This window comes from Carcharhinus amblyrhynchos, chromosome 20, assembly GCF_965287045.1.
Source record: "Carcharhinus amblyrhynchos chromosome 20, sCarAmb.v2.hapA, whole genome shotgun sequence".
Taxonomy (NCBI): Eukaryota; Metazoa; Chordata; class Chondrichthyes; order Carcharhiniformes; family Carcharhinidae; genus Carcharhinus; species Carcharhinus amblyrhynchos.
The window spans coordinates 7,343,780-7,365,022 of record NC_137343.1 but is presented as its reverse complement, the minus strand read 5'-3'; the positions used below and the strand labels follow the sequence as shown (position 1 = coordinate 7,365,022).

The 21,243-nt window shown below is 41.8% G+C and overlaps 1 protein-coding gene across 3 annotated transcripts in view; it reads left to right on the top strand.

The window, feature by feature from the left end:
• Window positions 1-7,886: 7,886 nt before the first annotated feature.
• The window catches only part of dgcr8 (DGCR8 microprocessor complex subunit), a 47,724-nt gene continuing 34,367 nt past the window's right edge, over window positions 7,887-21,243 (top strand). For 2 of the 3 annotated variants that reach the window (XM_080208034.1, XM_080208033.1), the window contains exons 1-6: window positions 7,887-7,994; window positions 12,812-13,824; window positions 15,307-15,469; window positions 18,044-18,186; window positions 19,746-20,094; window positions 20,756-20,953. In XM_080208034.1, the coding sequence (XP_080064160.1) occupies window positions 13,117-13,824; window positions 15,307-15,469; window positions 18,044-18,186; window positions 19,746-20,094; window positions 20,756-20,953 (1,561 nt within the window). In that variant the 5' untranslated portion in view covers window positions 7,887-7,994; window positions 12,812-13,116. Of the gene's footprint in view, window positions 7,995-12,811; window positions 13,825-14,021; window positions 14,592-15,306; window positions 15,470-18,043; window positions 18,187-19,745; window positions 20,095-20,755; window positions 20,954-21,243 lie in introns of those variants that run through there. The other variant, XM_080208035.1, reaches the window with a different exon arrangement.

The window sequence follows — 21,243 nt, the reverse complement described above, 5'->3', positions numbered from 1 at the left end:
GGGAGCAGTGGCCAGACAGAGGTGGAAAGGATGTGCAAACTGTCCAGGTACACCTTAAACATTTTGCCTAGACTTTCAATCCTACTCAATTATGACTGGGGCAGTGACTTCCTGCTCGTCCCTGCTGCAAGAATCAGGAAGCTCCTTGTGGATGCGTGTGTAATGAGTCAAACAGTTTAAGATGAGGCATGATCATCTTTATCTTTCCCCCACAGCAGAAATCATTCCCACTTCCATTCCTGCCACCAAATTCAGACTCTAGAACAGAAGATTCCAGCTGGAATTTAGAAATATAGAAGATAAGATTGGAAGGAGGCCATTTGGCCCTTCAAACCTGTTCTGCCATTCATTATGATCATGGCTGACCGCTCAACTCAATGTCTAATCCTGTTGTCTCCCCATAACCTTTGATCCTATTCACCCCAGCTGCAATATCGAGCCGCCTCTTGAATACATTCAATGTTTTGGCCACAATTTCTGCCACGCTTGAGCAGAGGGTATTGCCAATGAAGGAAGAGCAGCTCTGAGAAATTTCAATGGTTTATTTATTGGGAAAACCTCCCAAAATGCTGTCGGGAGGTAATGGGACAAAAGTGCCAGAGAGAGAAATGTTGGGGGGAGGGGAAAATGGTCTCAGTAGAAAAACGGAAGTGTGAGAGGGGGTTGTAGAAGAAGGGTGAGAAAAAGGAATAGAGAGGAAAAGTGGGAGGAGTACAGCCGATAGATAGGAGGAGGACATAGAGAGAACTTCAGGAGTTTGGGCCAACACAAGGGGACAGATTTTGGAGTAGGATTAACCAATCCGGCACATTTAGGTGTTCATGGGTCAGCAACATCTGGAGATCACACATGCACAGTTTAGCGTGGAGATCCAGAAGTCCATGTCCGAGTTCTCCTGCCCTTCCAAATTGCTGTCCTGAACAGGTGCCTTACACAGAGACATTCAAATAATTGAAATGGTGAGAATTATGGCAGCCATCTGATAGATGCCAACTAAACATGCCAGAAAAGAGAGGCCTTGTCCATGCCAGTGTAAGAATTTTTAACAGCATGAAAATTTTAATTACTGCCAAATAGCTTTTTGATGCAGTTTGATTCCTTCAGATTTACATTGTTGTTTCAGATTTAATTTCTTTTTTTTCTCTTTTTGTCTCTTGTAATCCCTTCTGCCTTTCCTTCTCTTTATTTCACTTTCGATATCTGAATTGACATTGAATTCAATTGTCCATATGACACTTTCCACACTCTATACTAAAGATTCGATTGATTAATCTGATTGATTAAGGAGGTAGACAGTCGCTTGCCTGTTCACACAGTTCACAGATCCCCAGTATAAAGCTGTGCCAAGAAATCTGTCTAATTGCAAGTGCAAAGTCCCATGGAGCATCCATTAGTTTTAGTTTCATTTATTTATTAATGTCACAAGTAGGCTTACATTAACACTGCAATGAAGTTACTGTGAAAATCCCCAAGTCGCCACATTCTGGTGCCTGTTCGGGTTCACAGAGAGAGAATTTAGCATGGCCAATGCACCTAACCAGCACATCTTTTGAACTGTGGGAGGAAACTGGAGCACCCAGAGGAAACCCACGCGGAGACAGGGAGAACAAACAAACTCTGTACAGTAACCCAAGCCAGGATTCAAACCCGTGTCCCTGGCGCTGTGAGCAGCAGCAACAGTAAGTCGCCATTGATTTGTCACTGAGAACAAAATCTGGCCCAATCACTTGGTGAGTAGGGGATGGAGCCAGTTGAGTGTGACAGTCACTGAAGGGTTGTCTGTAGACAGGAAGCAGGAAAGGCAGTGGTGGATCAGTGTTTATGCGTGTTGTTAACAAAACTTGTTACTGAAGAGAAATCCAGTGTTACATTAAAAAATGGACGTCAGACAACCAGCCTAACAATTTCAGGACAGCAACCAGGTCAAGAGATGTAAAAGCAAATTAGTGCGGCCACTAGAATCTGAAACCAAAAGAGAAAATGCTGGAAAATCTCAGCAGGTCTGGCAGCATCGGTAAGGAAGAAAAGAGCTGACATTTCAAGTCCAGGTGACCTTTGTCAAGGGGAACTCAAAGCTCTAACAAAGGATCATCTGGACTCGAAACAGCAGCTCTTTCGTCTCCTTACAGATGCTGCCAGACCTGCTGAGATTTTCCAACATTTTCTCTTTTGGTTTCAGATTCCAGCAGTAATTTGCTTTTATCTTATGTTAAAAATTGCTTTATTACTTTTATTTGAATGCTGCTGGTGCACTAACTAGAGATAAGAACCCGCCTTCACATTCTTCAGTTGCCATTTGAGCAAAATGATTGCATAGAACAAGCTTTAGGGTGGAATTATAATAAGATTCAGAGAGGCAAATTTACAGTGCAACCTTGTATTTGGCTGATTAATGCTAAGGCGAGAATTTTAATATTACATAGGCCTATGAAATTGGAACAGGTTGTATTTACAATGTATGTAAGAATCATACATTACAGATTGAGTGAATCATTTTCATTGAAAAGAGGATTCCTGGATTTGGGTTCAAATCACAATAAATCATTCTGTTTTAGATTAATTTCAAAACTTCAGATCATTGAGAAATAGATTATTTTTTGATCTTTTATAGTTGTTGCTCTCTGCACCTGATATCATTAATGCCCAAATGAATTTACTAGACCTGAATTTATTCCGATATAGCAAACTATAATCATTCCCCTGGCCAACATATAGTATCATTACTAAGTTAGATGTAGCGTTTCCCCAAGCGGATGAGTGGATAAATGGGGTACGCTATCATACAGTCCACAGAGTCTGTGCTTCTGTGTTAAATTGGTTATTCACAGCTGTGAAGATCAGGACTGTTCCACAATTGACTCCAGCATCCTTCAGCTGCCGAAAGAAAAGAAGACATCAGCTAGAAAGTGAGACAAGAATCGCACTTTGTATTTATAGAGCAACTGCAAGACAATGCAAACACCTTGAGGCAGAAATCCAATGGGGGTCTGCAGGGGTCTGAGCAATTATTAGTGTGGCGCAGGGGTGTGAGCTGCAGAGTTGGAATGAGTTGGCTCTAATGGAGCTCAGGAGATTGAAAGGGATGTTACAGAATTATATCGTGCAGAAAACTGAAGCACAGATGGGGGTTCCTGTGTCAATAATCGGTGAGGTAATGATGGAATTGACCAATAACGTAAGAATGGAATGAATAACATCAGAAAATTCTGGAAAAACACAGCAGGTAAGGCAACATTTGATTCAGAGCCAAGGCTGAATCTCCCAAATTTTCTGCATTTATTTCAAATTTCCAGCATCTACAGTACTTTGATTTGATGGAAGTAAGGAATCCAGAAGAATGATGCATGAAATGTGGAGTGAGATTTTAATCGGTTCAGCAATAGCTCTGTGCTCAGGTTTGGGGCCTTCCCCAGATGCTAGATTTGCATGTTGATTCTGTCCGAGGTTTTTTGTAATAGTTAATGTTGTGTTGTTGGGCTGGGTCATTATCTGCTGATCTATTCCAGGACTCCATTCCATTCCTGTGGACCTTCCAACATATTTTCCTATGGACCTTCCAGCATATTTTCTGGCTCACTTGTTTTACTTTTGAGCTTCTGGGGATTCCCTTGAATGTTTGTATACGGATGTGCATGGTATTGATGTTTTTCTCTTTTAATCCACAGGTGCTTCAGTCCGCCTTGTTGTCCAACAAGGGGCATACACACAATGGGTCGTACGAGGGCTGCTCTTGGATGTTTCGGGAGTGGCCTACTGCTTCACATCGTTAGTGTACACTTAAACCTGGACCAGATGCTGAGCAACACGACAGTTCAGTGACTATCACTGTTTGCTGTGCAGATACATGGATTTGGGCCGGTGTCTGTGGGAGTTTGCACATTCTCCCTGTGCTTGCGTGGGTTTTCTCCGGGTGCTCCGGTTTCCTCCCACACCCCAAAGATGTGCTCTTAGGCTGATTGGTGTACCAAATTGTCCCTAAATTAGTTTCCCTCAATGTGGAATGCCATAAGCATAGACAAGGGTCATGGGTGGAGAGGGGACTCATAATGTTAAAATGGCGGCGCGGGCTCGTTGGGCTGGAGGGCCTATTTCCCGGGCCGTGTTGCTCTTTGTTCTTTGACTCCATTAAGGTGGGACTGGGGGGTGGGGGTGGGGCTTGGGGGGATGTGGTTGTGGGGGGTGCGCAGATAAACATTTGAACAGGTGAACACATAGCAGGGGAGAACAGGATTACACTTGTTCAGGTAATTGGCTGCAAACCAAGCAACACTCACGGACCAGCCTCACATTATTTGGTCTGACGTGAAGGAGCAGCTGGGAAGGGGAATGGGATCAGGAGAAAAATAAATAAATAAAGCTGAATTAAAAAGGCTTCAGTCCTGAAGTTCTGGCTCATCCATATGCTTGGCCACACTATCTTGTCTCTTATTGTCCAAGAGGGTCCTCACATGGCCTACTTATCCACTGTGTGGAGATGCCGGTGTTGGACTGGGGTAAAAAAGTTTATTAAACTTGTTGGACTTTAAGCTGGTGTTGTGGGATTTCTTTCATGTTTATCCAGTCATAGCTAGAAAATCATTTACAATGATTTCCCATCCCCACCGCCTCCTCCACTATTACATCTGGACAGAACTTTCCCAAATATCTGTAATAGATCCGCTCCTATTTCTCATTTACACACTTGCTCTTGGCAACATCACCAAAGACACAATGTCAAGATTCACATGCACACTGATGATATCCAGCTCCACATCACGACCAAGTCTGCCTCAACCCCTTCACTGCCTCTATTTTGTCCAACTATTTGTCTGACATCTAGGCCTGATTGGAGGAAATGACGACCCAAAAAGTATTGGGAAGACTGAAACAATTACTTCGGGCCTCCTCCCCTAATTCCACTCCCAAAACACCAATTCCATCCCTATCATTGACCACTGTCTTAGTTGAGCCAGGTCTATGGAGTGTAATTGTTGGCCCTGATGCCTCTACATTTTCAGGGCCCTTTGTTTTACTACACCCCCCACCCCCCTTCCCTTCACATCTTTTGGGTTCCCAGATTTGGGAGCTATAGTCACTATGGGGGTGAATGGTTGCATATTGCTGAAAGAAGAGCCGTGCTGTTGAAGTTTTTTTTCATGCACTCATCAGGATAGATTTGCAAGAATCCCAAGTCTGAAATGAACAACAATTTATGCTGCATGCGAAGAGAGTGCTGACTGGTGGACAAGTATAGTCTGGTAGAGGTGTTGCCATGAAAAAGGCAACAGGAAACAGTTAACTGCCAAGTTTTTTTAAAATTCAAACTAAACAGGTTGACTGATCTGTTAAAACAATGCTATGGGGAATGAACCAGGGATTGGCTGTCCCTCAAGCTTTTGTTGAGTTGAAAAAGGCACAAAATATGGATATAATCCTTCTTTCTGTAAAGGACAGGGCCATCTGTGTGAATATATATAAATTCTAGCACATGTAGATGAATCACACTGTGAGTGTGACTGAAAATCTTAAATTAATTGTCAGTTTAATTCTTAGCACTCTTACAGGTGCTGTCCAATCATGGAATCACATCTAATATTGGACTCTATGGGGACGATTGTCCCATGCCGCTGCACTAATATTTTAGGAAAATCACGTGTGGTCCGATTTGTGGGAATCGCATATGTGTTCACGCTGCGCGCACATCTCTGAGTGTCAGATACAATCACTCTGTTGGGGTAGCCAGGTCATCAGGACTTCCTCCATTTTCTTGATTAAAAGGGATCTGTCCAATGAGGTGTGAAATTCCATAGTCTGAGTGAAGAATACAACTCTTGGAACTAAAAGGAGGAGGAAACACAGGATCAGAATATTGAATTTGAAGATCAGCCATGTTTCTCCCTCCACAGATGCTGCCAGACCTGCTAAACATTTTCAGCACTTTCTATTTCTTTTTCGACTTAAAGTATTTGAAGTATTTTGCTGGCACAAATCTAGCTATTAGGGATGGGATGGTGGTGCAGCAGTTAGCACCTTCTCTCAGAGCAACAGGGACCTTGGTTTGATTCCTGGCGTGGATCACTGTCTGAGTGTAGTTTGCATGTGTCTGCATGGGTTTCCTCCAGGTGCTCCATATTCCTCCCACAGTCCGAACAGAATGTGCAGATTAGGTGGATTGGCCACTCTAAGTTGCCCTTTAGAGTCACAGGGATTAGCAGGATAAATATGTGGGGTTACGGGGATAGGCCTGGGTCGGATGGTATTGGTGCTGGCTCAATGGGCTGAATGGCCTCCTTCTGCACCATAGGGATTCCATAGTTCCATACTTTGGATGGTGGGGGGGGGGGGTGCCAGATCTTTGATTGGAATTGAAATCTTCACCTCTGGCATGATGATGGGCTTCAGTCTAGGCTCACGTTAACACTGCAATGAAATTACTGTGAAAATCCCCTAGTCATCGCATTCTGGCATCTATTTGGTGTAATGCATAGCCAATGCACCTGACCAGCAATCTTTGGACTAAGAACATAAGAAATAGGAGTAGGAGTAGGCCATCTAGCCCCTTGAGCCTGCCCTGCCATTCAATAAGATCATGGCTGATCTGAAGTGGATCAGTTCCACTTGCCCGCTTTCTCCCCATAACCCTTAATTCCCCTGTCTATCAGAAACCTATCTACCTGTGACTTAAATATATTTAGCGAGGTAGCCTCCACCACTTCAACGGGCAGAGAATTCCAGAGATTCACCACCCTTTGAGTAAAGAAATTCCTCCACAACTCTGATCTAAACTGCCCCCCCCTTATCTTGAGGCTGTGCCCTCTAGTCCTGCTGTCTTTTCTAAGTGGGAAGAATCTCTCTACCTCTATCCTATCCATCCCTTTCATTATCTTATACATCTCTATGAGATCCCCCCCTCATCCTTCTAAACTCCAACGAGTACAGACCCAGTCTATTTAGTCTCTTTTCACAGTCCAACCCCCTCATCTCCGGTATCAGCCTAGTGAACCTTCTCTGCACTCCCTCCAAGGCCAATATACCCTTCCTCAAGTGTGGTGACCAAAACTGCACGCAGTACTCCAGCTGCGGCCTCACCAGTGCCCTGTACAGTTGCAGCAAGACCTCCCTGCTTCTATATTCTATATAAATATACAGTGAGACTGTGGGAAGATACCAGAGTGCGGGGAGGAAACCCATGCAGACATGAGGAGGATGTGTACACAGTAAGCAGTCTCACATGACCAAATTAAATTCCAACAGGTTCATTTGGTAGCAAAAGGCACTAGAGCTTTCAGAGCACTTGCTGCCCCTCCAGCAGGTGAGTAGGAGTTCTATTCACAAATGGGGCATTTTATGAATAGTTCTATACCCTGGCTGTGAATAGAACTCCCACTTACCTGATGAAGGGGTAACAAGCACTCTGAGAGCTAGTGGCTTTTGCTACCAAATCAACCCTGTTGGTGTGAGACTTCTGACTGTGTTTACCCCATTCCAACGCCAGCATCTGAACATCATGTACACATACGGAGCGACCCAACCCAGGGTTCGAACCTGCGACCCTCGCACTGTTAGGTAGTAGTGCTAACCACTGCGCCACCGCGCTGCCTCATCCCCCGAGCCGAACGCCAATCAATCCCTTAACACATGCGCATTGGGCGGGCTGGGGCCGAGGTTGCGGGGTGGTGACGTTGTTTTGATTGACGTTCGGGCTCGGCGCAACCCCGTCACGTGACGGCCAACCCGGCCAACGGCCGAGCGGGATGTCAATCATCATGACGGCGCGTGCGCAGTGACACAGGGCCTCCGCGGGGGGGGGGGAGGGAGAGGGCGGGGTCGGGACTTTGATTGACATTCACTTCGGCCCCGCCCCCACGCTCGCCAGATGGCTGAGCGAAACGTCAATCAGCATAGCGGCGCATGCGCCTGGGCTGGGCCCTGAGCCGAGGCTGGTACCTGGAGTGGATGGGTGAAGTGAGGGCTATGAAATTTTGTGGTGTTTATCAATGTAATGATCTATAACGGTAGGCTCCTTTCGTTGAACTATTATAAACATAGCTCTGATCGCGCCTTTAGTTTATTGATTAACAAACAACGCGCAGTTTAATGTCTGAGCAGCAGCCTCCTGCAGTAAATACATTTTTTTGTTGAAGTCTAGACCAGGCCTCAGTACAGGCCTCGGGGTCTTTTTTCCCTCCTCACTTTAACTTCTGATCTCAGTCGCGGTAGTTTAAAAGCTGGGCTCCTTTTATTTTAAATATGTGCAGATTTTTAAAGATGATTCCTATAATCAGTGGCAGCTTCATGGTCGATCAGTGGAGCTGAAAAGGGTTTCGCCAGAAGGCCTGTTGCTGTGTGGCCTCCACCCATTGTGATCCTGCTTCACCTGCCATGAAAGATGCACAGAGGGGGCCGAACTCATTTGGAATTTATGGGAAGATTCAAGTTGGAGACCAATTCTTTTGTAAAAATTAATTCCTCGTGTTAGTAATTACTTTTGACCACAATATCTGGGTTAAAATTACACCTTTTGTATTTTTTTAAGTTAAATGTAATTTTTTCCTCAATTTTAACAACATTTAGATATAGACTTTTTAAAAAAAATACTGAAATAAAACTTGCAAACTAAAATTTGGTTACTTTGAAATTTTGAATGCAGTATATAGATTCACAGAATTGTTAGAGCAGAATGAGACCATTTGGCCCATCGTGCCAGTTCTTTTAGAGTTTTATGGCTTAGTGCTATTCTCCTTTTTTCCATACTACTGCATATTGTTTTACTCATATAATCATTATAATCATCTGATGTCCTTTTAAATACCTGGATTGAACCTGCCTCCACTACATTTCCAGGCAGTTGTATTCCAGACCTGAACCACTCAGTGTGATAAAGCTTTTCCTCACGTCGCATTTGCTTCTTTTGCAAATCAAATTAGTGCTCTCGCATTCTTCATTGCAAATAGTTATTCCCTATCTACTCTGCCTAGCCCCTTAATGATTTTGAACATCTACATCAAATCTTCTCTTAGCTTTCTCTCCAAACTATCCTCGTACCTGAAGTTTATGATCCCTGGGATCATTCTTGTGAACCTTTTCACTCTCTAATACATTCACATCCTATGGTGTGGTGCCTAGAACAAAGAAAATTACAGCACAGGAAAAGGCCCTTCAGCCCTCTAAGCCTGCACTGACCTTGCTGCCCATCCCGATCTAAAACCCCCTACCCTTCTGGGGACCATATCCCTCTCTTCTCATCCCATTCATGTATTTGTCAAGACGCCCCTTAAAAGTCACTACCATATCCGCTTCCACTACCTCCCCATCAACGGGTTCCAGGTACCCACTACTGTGTAAAAAATCTGCCTTGTACATCTCCTTTAAACCTTGCCCCTCGCACCTTAAACCTGTGCCCCCTCGTAATTGACTCTTCCACCCTGGGAAAAAGTTTCTGACTATCCACTCTGTCCATGCCTCTCATAATCTCGTGACTTCTGTCAGATTGTCCCTCAACCCCTGTAATTCCATTGAGAACAAACCAAGTTTCTCCAACCTCCCCTCATAGCTAAATGTCCTCCGTACCAGGCAACACCTGGTAAATCTTCTCTGTAACCTCTCCAAAACCTCCATATTTTTCTGGTAGTGTGGCGACCAGAATTAAACATTATATTCCAAGTGTGGCCTAACTAAGGTTCTATAAAACTGCAATATGACTTGCCAATTTTTAAACTCAGTGCCCCGGCCTGATGAAGGGAAGTATGCCATCTACCTTCTTGACTACCTTCTCCACCTGCATTGCCACTTTCAGTGACCTATGTACCTGTACATCCAGGTGCCTTATCAATACTCTTAAGGGTTCTGCCATTTACTGTATATTTCCTATCTGTATTAGACCTGCCAAAATGCATTACCTCACATTTGTACTGTACACAATATCCATTTTGCATCAAATTCAAAACATAATGTGTATTGCTGAAAAGAGACATGTTAAGCTTTTTCTTAAACCTTGCACTCGGGGCACTTCACAGGAATGCCACTACAACATGAAAACACAATTTAAACTGTTTGTGTTTAATTTTGCCATCAGACTTTTGAACGGGCCTGCCTCGTATTAAGCTGATCTTTTTCTACACTCCAGCTATGACTGTAACACTACATTCTGCACTCTCTCCTTCTCTAAGTGCAGTATGCTCTATATAGCACATGAGAAACAATACTTTTCACAGTAATACATGTGACAGTAAATCAAATTAGCAATGAATGCTGATGAATTGACAAGTGGACTCTGGTAGAGATGTTTCATGGGGAATGAATCAGTTAATGGTGACTGACAGATAACTGCTAAGCATTATTTGAAATTCAAACCAGGCAGCTTGACCTTGATTGGTCAAGGCATTGTCCTGGGGATGAATCAGCAAATGGCTGTCACTTGTCACCTTTGAACTGAGTGGCTTACTGGACCATTTTCGGAGGGCATTTAAGAGTGAACCGCGTTGCTGTGGATCTGGAGACACATGTAGGCCAGACTAAGTAAGAACGGCAGATGTTATTCCTGAACGGTCATGAGGATAGGTTCTTACAACAGTTGATGATAGCTGTCATGGTCACCATTACTGAGGTTAGCTTTCAATTCCAGATGTTTAATATCTACTAGCTGGTGTGGCGGGAATTGAATCCATGTCTCCAGACTGTTAGAGTAGCAGCGTGAAACAGCTAACTTCACATGTTGCTCAAACTTTTGAGTTGTTGTTCCAGGGTAATCTGAGGTAGACTGGGCACTTTCAGGGCCAAAAGTGATGGCCTTAGATCAGTTCATGGGATTCGTGATATAGAGTGCAAACTGATCTGATCGGGTAGCCAGTATCCTGCAGGATGTCTTTGATCCACCCTACTTCAACATCAAACTTGCATGAACAGCAAATGGCTTTGGCCTGTTTACAAGGTTTCTGATAATTCCAATCATGTAGTGCTTGAAAATGCAAGAATCCCAACACGTAGATTGACCTGTGAAGGTAGACCTCGATGGAGAATCCCCTGACTGATTTGTCTTCTCAAACAGAATAAATTGCTGTTTCCCTGATACATGTTCTTGTGGAGTCTCCTGATGATTGCAAAAACTTTGATGTCTCTTTTTTTTAAGCTATAACTCAAGTTTTGTACTATCAAACAGCTAATTGTGAGAATGTGATAACGTAACAGTAGTGACCACACTTGGGAGGAATTGTGTGAAACACCATGGGAGGAATTTAATATTAAGTGCTGTATAACTACAGATTTATTCCCTTCAGTGTCAGGATGATGTGGTTAATGTGTTCCTCGACATTAGATGTTTTCTGCATCCTGAAAGTTTAGTAATATCGCATTTGTCATACTAACACTTTTTGCATTGCTTAATGTATAATTTACTTCATCACCTGCTGGGTATTTGATAACTGCTCAGGGAATAATTTTAAAAAGGATTTGGAAAAGTTCAAAGTTGTAGATTTGGGTGATTTAATTCTCTGAAATATTCGGCAGATTTAATGTATGTAGGAATATCATAGCTGCCTTCTGCGCTGTAGGAATTCTATTTGGCCCATCGAGTCTACACCAACCACAATCCCACTCAGGCCCTATTCCCATAACCCCACATATTTACCCTGCTAATCTCCTGACACTAGGGTCAATTTAGCATGGCCAATCAAGCCAAACCGCACATCTTTGAACTATGGGCGGAGGCCAGAGCACCCAGAGGAAACCCACGCAGACATGGGGCGAATGTGCAAACTTCACACAGACAGTGACCTGAGGCCAGAATTGAACCCGAGGCCTTGGCGCTGTGAGGAATCTGTGCTAACCACTGTGCCACGGTGCTGCCCTTTTGAAATTATGATTTTACCAGGGTATCGAATAAAACTGGAGAAACAAATACAAATGAACTTGTACAACTGAAGTAGTCTTTAGCAATAAAAACATAATCAGTGAGCACCAATTTTCAAACACTTTTTCAGTTCTTTAAAACCTTCAACTCTGAAATTATATTTGCGGAATACTTGTGTATAAATTCCTTAATGCGTATTTTTCTGTGCTGCATCAGTCAAGGTGTCTCATTTGTTTTGGTATTGTAGCAAACAAAGAATAAGTTAAAGTCTATTTATTAGACTTAATAAGGCTTACGTTAACACTGCAGTGTAGTTACTGTGAAATTCCCCTCATCGTCACAGTCTGGCACCTGTTTGGGTCAATGCACCTAACCAGCATGTTTCTCAAAATATGGGAGGAAACTGGAGCACCCAGAGGAAACCCACACAGACATGGGGAGAATGTGCAAACTCCATGTAGACTGTGACCCAAGCTGGGAATCAAACCCAGGTCCCTGGTGCTGTGAAGCAACAGTGCTGACCGCTGTGCTACCTTGCTGCCCCAACAAATAAACCAACAAAATAGCCACTGAAGCTTGGCCAGTATCCTAATGTAGGGAGATGTGGCAGTCTATTTCCACACAGCAAGATTATACACATGCACACACAATAAATGGCTGAGTGTTGTAATTGAGTGGGATCGGCTGCATGATAAGTAATGGCAAGGACACCTGGGCTCTGGGAATCAAGTCCCAGGATCTTTTACATTCACCTGAGACAGCAGACTGGACATTTATTTTGTCCCATATCCAAAAATATGACAGCTCCCACAGTGCAGCGCACCCTCAATACTGCATTGAAGTGTTGCCTTATGTACTCAAGTCTCTAGGATAGGTGGTGAAACAGAGAACAAATGGGAATTTAAGACTACACCAGCCAGCATTGTTGTGACAACCAGGTTTTCACTGACAGAGTGATGAATTGCATTTTATTCTCTCTTGCAGGTGGTGATCAGTAGAAGATGGTGTCAAGGACTCAAGATGATGAACTCTTGTCTAATCGCAGGCGTTGATTAAGCTGAATACATTGTGATTTCCAATAATTGAGACAGTGATTCTGAAAGCTGTCTACTTTAATGAAAAGAACAATGTAGTCAGCTTAACTGAATCATCTGTAAAATTTGATTAGTACCATAACTTTCAGATAATTCACTTGGACTGGCTTATGTTTAATTTCTTAATTGGGTATTTGATTAAGATATTTTGTTCAGGACTCTTTATAGCTTAGAATTAATATTAGGTTTTGAAAGATGGAGACGTTTGGAAGTATACCACCTATGCCCAAAGAGCCACTGAATGTGGAGAATCAACCGTGTCCCCCACCTCTTCCTCCAAGTACGCCGCCGCCTCCACCACCTCCCCTGCAAACGTCCAGTGACGCAGAAGTTATGGACGTTGGCTCTGGTGGTGATGGACTTTCAGACACTCCCGCTGGGGACTGTAACACGTGCAGCCAAGACCAGCTTGTTACGATGGAATCCACTGTCTTTAATAATCAATTCACAGCAGTATCGGGAAGCTGTCCACTGAATCCAAGAACAGCACGTCACGCACCAGCTGTTCCTAAGTTTGCCCCTGATATTAAGTTGCTCAAAGATGTAAAAATTCGAGTTGTCTTTACAGATAATAGTAAAAGCAAGGACAGACAGGTAGTTTATACTGGTGTTGAGTCTGGTGAGAAAAATATTGAATTTATCAATAGTGTGAATGGAGATTTGCATGGAACTCCTTTTGACAGTAATAGAGTAGTGGGATCAGGGGGCCTCTGCAGTAAAGGTACTGATAAGCAAGAAGTTGAAGACAATCAAGAGAAAAAAGTGGAATTTGCAGTACTCGATGAACTAGAAGACTTTACAGAAAACTTCGAAGCAGATGATATTGAGGGAACAGGTTTCAAATCTGAAATGATCATACAGCAGGATCACGTCGATGAAGAAGCTATGAGTTATTCATTTGAGGTATGTGAGCAGGGTTCAAAATACTCACGTGCACATGTGATTGCACGTGGAGTTATCCTTGTGTTATATAATTGCCTTGTCTGCCTTTTCCTTTTTGCCCCTTTCACCTGCTTGATGCATGTAACCTTATTAAAGATTGGCCTGTCATTAAATTGCAAAAAAAAAGCACGCTGGACCTCAATGCTTCCTAACAAATGAGGTTTGCAGGCCATTTCAGATCAGATTTCTAATTGTTCACTTAATTTACATGCATCAGGTAATATGTAAAGTATTTTGAACCCTGTGTTTATTCTCCAGCTCTTTCAGATCAGCACATCCTGTCCACCTACATAACCGGTACAGCTGGTAGAGTTTCAGAGTCAAAAATTCAATTTATTCCTGTCCACAATGCAGCAAGCTATATTTATTTTCAGTTAGTGAAGGGAAGTATTTGCATTATTGATGAATATGCAGATTGTCTTATTAAATGCAGAAATATTCTTCCATTACTACTTCGCTTCTTTTTCTGCAACTGTGGTCTTTCAGTCTGTAGAATGGATGAACAGAAATGCAAACTGCTGCGTAGTTCTGATGCCAGTCCCTTGTCTATGAATTGGTTAGTCGGAGTTGTGTCCACCCATCTGTAGGTGTGTATGGATGAACCAACTCTGAAGACTGACCAGAGCATTAGATAAAGCTCAATACAATGATGGCATCGAACCCAGCCTGGAAGTTTAAACCCTGACAACGGAAGTGTGCAACAGTATCTTTTGCATTTTTAGTGTATGGTATGTGTTTCGATTTGAAATAACCTGCCCATTTTATAAAGAGCCGCAAGGCTGTAATATATATATATATAGTTTTCAGTGCTTCAAAAAAATTTATTATCATGACAAAGATATCAAATTTAGATGGTGACATTCCACGTAACGTTTTTGTAGTTACAAAATCTAGTGATAAAAATGCAAGCTTGTCTTTGGGCTCACCAGTGTAATTCTTCAGGTAAGTTTGTTAGTTTATGAAGCATTTTTTTTGAAGCAACTATCTTTAATTAGTTCAAAAACATTCTTTTAACTTTTTGTAGTGTTAAATATGCTTTCAAATTGGCCAGAACCAAATTGGAAATATTGGAATGATTGATTAATTGTTGCTCTGAGCTGTAACTTCGCTCCACAGAAGAACATCAGCGCACTTTTGTTTTAGTAATGTGTTCTGAAGTTAGCTGACAGGTTGAATGTGTACATATAGTATTTATTTCAGTCACCTAGTATCCCTGATGTTAAAAGTTTTGGGACAGCTTGATAAATAACCAGTATTTGTGGCCATGGTCACACAACTTAGTGCAAAATCCTATAGCTTTAATGGAAAAAAAAAGATTTAAATTGCGCAATTATTATGTGAATACAGCTAGAGTTTAAAAACGTTTTTTTTTCTTTTGAAATGACCCATTTAGAAATCTTCATACTATTATAGTGGGATGGCCTTCAATGCTGTATTTTACAGGATGATTTTGATAATGATGTTGATGCGCTCCTGGAAGCGGTGCTACCCCCATCCAGAAAGAGGAAACGGTTAGAAGAGGAGAACACTGGTGACAGTGACCACCAAACTGATGATGAAACTAGTGTGCAGCCAATGATGACCAAAATTAAAACTGTGTTAAAAAGTAAGTGGAATGCACAACCTAACCTGGTCTTCCCTTTCTTGCTGAAGGTATCTTACAGTTCCAACCAAACCTTTCTAAGATGACAGTTTTTTAACATCGAATATTGGGTATTGTGTTGGCCAAAGATTTTACTGTGAAGGCAATCACAGACTTACCTAATGAGGGGCAAGGTGGCACAATGGTTAGCACTGCTGCCTCACAGTTCCAGGGACCCGGGTTTGATTCCTGGCCTGGGTCACTGTTTGTGTGGAGTTTGCACATTCTCCCTGTGTCTGCGTGGGTTTCCGCCGGGTATTCCAGTTTCCTCCCAAAGTCCAAAGATGTGCAGCTTAGGTTGACTGACATGCTAAATTAACCCTTAGGGTTCTGGGATGTGATAGGTTAGAGTGATTAGCAGGGTAGCTAAGTGGGGATAGGACCTGGATGGAATTGGTGTCAGTGCAGACTCGATGGTTCGAATGGCCGCCTTCTGCAATGTAGGGATTCTCTGATAATCTTTCCTTAAGTGCAGTTGAGCAGTTTAGGTTTGTACTCTCTGGAGTTAAGAAGAATGTGAGGCGATCTAATTGAAGTTTACAAGATGATAAAAGATATTGACAAAGTAGATGCAAAGTGGATGCTTCCTCTTCTGGTGCAATCTAGAACGAAAGGTCATAAGCTTAAGGTAAGGAGTTGAGGATTTATAACAGATGATATTATTGTGGCTCTCCATTCCTCTCAGGCAGTTTTAATGCCTGCTATTCAAATGCATTTCGAACCAAGGCCTGGGCATTAAGAAATGTCAGATTTGTAATGATTTTTTAAGATGGGGATGTGAAGGTGCTTAAGAAAAGGCAACTCGTTATCAATTTTTACATTTGTGGTTAAATATGAATGTGATATACGAAGATTTGATGTGAGTAAAAGCTCCTATTCTTTCTCACTTGTGCTAATATTTAAGGTACAGGAGAAAGTCATTTAGCTGTTCAAAGCTGTTTTGTCATTCAATGAGATCATGGCTGATCCGTGACATAACTCCATATAATTGTCTTTAGTCAACCAAAGTTTATCAATCTCTGATTTAAAATGAATAATGAATCTCGAATCAATGTTTGTGGAAGAGAGTTCCAAAATATTATCACCCTTTTGAGTGTAGGTGTGATTTTTAATTTCATAAAATTCCTACTTTGCAGGAGGAGGCCTTTCGGCCTATTGAGCCTGTGCTGACCACAATCCCATCCAGGCCCTATCCCTATAACCTTGCTTGTCCCCCTAATATCAAGGGTCAATTTAGCATGGCCAGTTCACCTAACCATGTCTTTGGACAGAAGGAAACTGCAGCAGCCAGAGGAAACCCATGTAGATACAGCAAGAATGTGCAAGCTCTACACAGACAGTCACCCGAGACCAGAATTGAACCCAGGACCCCGATGCTGTGAGGCACTGTGCTAACCACTGTGCTTTCAGTCTTGGATGTCCTGGCTCCCAATTGTTGGGCCACGTTCCATAGACTGAGATTCCCCAACCAGCAGAATTAATTTTTCTCTGTAGTTCCCCTTAACATCTTGAAAACTTTGAGCAAGTTACTTAATCTTTTAAATTCCAAGGAATGCAACACAAGTTTGTGTAATCTCAGTTAATTAAACCTTGGAGTCCAGGTATCATGTGAGAAAATCCACACTATGCTCCTTCCAAAGCTCATAGAGCCTTCTTAAGTTGTAGTGCAGAGACTTTTAACCCTTTATGGTCCTTTAGATAATAAAGGTTAGCGTTCCATTAACTTTTTGATTATTTTCTGTAGTGTTCATGATATCTTAATGGCCTATGTATCTAATCCCAAGTCTCTTTGGATTCCTACTGCTTTTAAGGCCCAATGCAGATGATCTCTCACTTGCCGATATCGAAATCCAGTTCCACAGTTTTACCCATTCACTTTCTCTGTTAATATCTCTGTTATTTTAAGTTTTCATCTATGCTACTTAAAATATTGCCTATCTTTTGTGTCATTGAAAGCTTGGATATTGTGCTTTCTCTCCTAACATCTAAGTCCTTAATAAATGCAATACATAGTTGAGGCCCAATTGGCAGATTGTTATGGGATACCACACCATGCGAATTAGAGTTCCTGCTATTATTCTTTTTTCGTCTCCTGATGCTCAACCTGTCTCCTAATCAGATCTATAACTTGCCCTCAATTCCATGAGCTTCAACTTTAGTTATGGTGATCTTAAGCAGAACTGAGAAGAGGCTGGCCTCAACTAAAACGGAGGTCTGTTTGTCATTTTTCTTCTAACATTTCTGTTGGTTACATTGTTCTCTGGCCTAAAATTTAGTGGGTTACCTGATCCTGAGTCTCTGCCAATAGGTTTATAGAAAATCCTAATTTTATCTTTGTTATATATTTTCTTATTTCCTTGCTGTACCATTCAGTTAGATTTGGGAAGTTAAGTGTTTTACTTTTTTCAATTTAAAACCTCCATCTGGATCACTCTTTCGCAGCTGCTGTTTTGTTCTGGTGGTGTTCCATTCATTCTTTGTTCTTAGGAGCTGATGCTTCTCCTTTGACTGGTATTAAGTTTGTTTTATTCTTTATAGATCGTGGCCGTCCACCAAGTGAACCCCTTCCCGATGGCTGGATCATGACATTCCATAATTCTGGTATTCCAGTTTACCTGCACAGGGAAACCAGGGTGGTTACTTGGTCTCGACCTTATTTCTTAGGAACCGGAAGCATCAGGGTAGGAAATAAATTAAGTAACACACCTTGAAAATAGTTACATGATCCATTTTCTGCTGAAGGCAGTGACTTTTTTAAAGTTAATTTTTGGGATATGGGTGTACTAATCATGTCATATTTGTTGTCATTGGATGGTGCTTTTTGGATGTTAATTCATGATTTTGCTTTTATTCTTCAATGGGATGTGAGAATCAGTGACAAGACCTGCATTTGTTGCGCATCCCTAATTGCCCTTGAACTGAATGATTTGCTGGGCCATTTCAGAGAGTAATTAAGAGTCAGTCACATTGCTGTGGATTTGGAACCAGACCAGGTTAAGTTGGCAGATTTCCTTCCCTAGAGGGCATTAATGAACCATATGGGTTTTTATGACAATAGTTTTGTGGTTGCCAGTGCTGAGACAAATTACAATTTCAGATTTTATTAATTGATTTTAAATTCCACCAGTGGTAGAACTAGTCATCAGAGCAATAGCTCTGGATTGCTAGTCCAGTGATGTTATGGTTAGACCTCAGCTACAGTCTGTGCGGATCTCCACTGGGGCTGACTTGGTGAGTGTAGGGTGAGCTATTTTTGCAATTTTACTGGAGGTTAAGTGGATAGTGGTTGATGGCTAATTTTATTCCCCTTGTCTAACCCAGTAATGGTGAGTTTATTTACACCAGAAGCTCTTGTGGTTAAGTTAAGACTGTAGGTCTTGGATTGAACCCAAGTTATTTTTGACCTTCCTATTTGGATTCTGATTTTCTGAAAACCATTGCAGAAATGTATTTAGTTTCTTGAGCTATGTTTTAACGTGGGTGCTATGATTTATCATGTAACTCCTTTATTTCTTCTCAAATCACTCTGCCAAGTTAACTCTGCAGAAAATAAGCTACAGTGGTAATGTATTCATTTTGAAAGCAGTGGGTTTTTGTTTGTGTGCAGAGTGGATTGTGGCTATTTCTAATTGGAAAGGCATGAAAATGTATAGCTGCATTTTCTCATTTCACACTTCATGTGCTCTTATCTATTGGAATGGTAGACAATGCTACCTGTAATTTTTTTCAAAGCTACAGCCTTCATGTAGCATTTATTGCTCTTCTTTCCTTCTAATTCCCCAGCCAAGTGTTAGCCTCAGCCAGGCTAATTGTATTGTTTACTATCGCTTTCCCTTTTGTTATCTCCACAGTGCATATTTTGGAAAATGCTTCTTCTGTCACAACTTCTGCTTTGTTAGAATTTTCCATGTGATGTGCAAGAAAAATATGGGTGGGTGACTTGAACTTGGCCTGTTTTATTTTCTCCCATCTCCAAATGTTGCCTTTACCGGTCCTTAATGGGCAATCTGCAGGTGCTTCCTTCTAAGTTGATTGCTGGGAAACATGCAATCAATAATCTGAAGATGGTCCATCTTTCTTCTTGTCTTCTTTTTGATACTTGACATCGTGGCCTGGCCTTGGTATTTCCATGCTAATATCCTTTCATCAATCAGCAAGTTCATTTGTTTTTACTGAATGTCTTTTGAAAATCTTGTGCATAAGTGGATCCAAAGTTTATTTTTATTTTTGTTCTGCGCAGAAACATGATCCTCCACAGAGCAGCATTCCCTGTCTACACTATATGAAAATGAGAGACCAAGAAGAGAGAGAGCAGAATAAGCTGGCTAGTAATGGAGAGATAACCAAAGTGACCACGAATGGAGAAATGTCTCCAGAAAATTGTGAGGACACACCTATAGAAATAAATGAGAAACTAGACTACACTGCCACTGATCACAACTCTGTTACTAATTCAGTACCTCTCAGTAGTTCAGGTACAATATACTCTAAATCCTTAGATGAAAGAGACTCCTTGGGTGGAATCATTGCAGCAGGAGCCCTTGGACAGGTGAAGGCTAAAGTAGAAGTATGCAAAGAGGAATCTGTTGGTAAGATGATTCTTGATCATATCTAAGATAGAAGGGTAAATGTAATTTGCATTTGTAATGTCTATCTGTCAGTATGGAGGTATGCATGAATGCAGTGGTTTTTGATTTGTTTCTCACTTAAGTTCTCCATGACAATGAGGGCCTGCTGCCAGGCCTCTACCATGTCACTTGGGCTTTAGTTGCATCGAGGAGGTACGTGGTGACTCAACCACTGAACCTTTTGTTGCATGCTGCCTTTCTCTTGGCAAGTATCAAGTCCACACTGCCCTATGATGGCACAGCTAAAATTTAGAATACCTTTGAGTAAGATTTTGAAGCCTTTTCTGAAGGGCCATATCTAAAAACTTCCCTGCCTTTTGGCAAATTACATTTTTGTTTCTTGGAAGTGCTTGTGTCTGAAATCTGCTACAAATATTGTGTTTATCACCCAGATAATCATCACGTTAAGGTAGTTGCGATTATGACTTGCTGTCACAGCTTTGATTAAGTAGTACAAAATGAATCTTAAGGAAATTTATGTTCAAAACTAATTACATTTTAACTAACTTTCCAAATTTGTTCCTGGGACTGTCAGTCTAGAAAAGTACACTGAATGCAGATTTCTCCTGTTAACTTTCCCGTGTTATTTTTATGCAATTAAAAAAATCTGCAACGTTTCCAGCTATTGAGGAATTTAAAAAATACCTGGAAAAACGCTTTGATTTCGAACAAGTCACTGTGAAGAAATTTAGGACCTGGGCTGAACGGCGTCAGTTTAATCGGGAGATGAAGCGGAAACAAGCAGAAGCAGAACGGCCGATTTTGCCAGCCAATCAAAAGCTCATTACACTTTCAGTCCAGGATGCACCTACAAAAAAAGGTAAAAGCAAATGGTAATTTTCCACCAAATTATACAGCTGATTGGCATTATGCCTCTTAACATCTTTCAGAAAGTGAACTTGCACTGTGGTTGCATACAAGGGTTTGCAGACCAGATACTACAGCTATATATTAGGGTGTTGGTATTGGCATCAGTGTTTAAGCTATGGTGGTTTTATTTTTCTTCCCAAACTCCCCCCAGCCCCATTTGAGTTGAAGGCTGAAGAACATTCAGCTTACATAGGGACATGTGAATTAGGAGCAGAAGTATGCCACTTGGCTTCTCCAGCA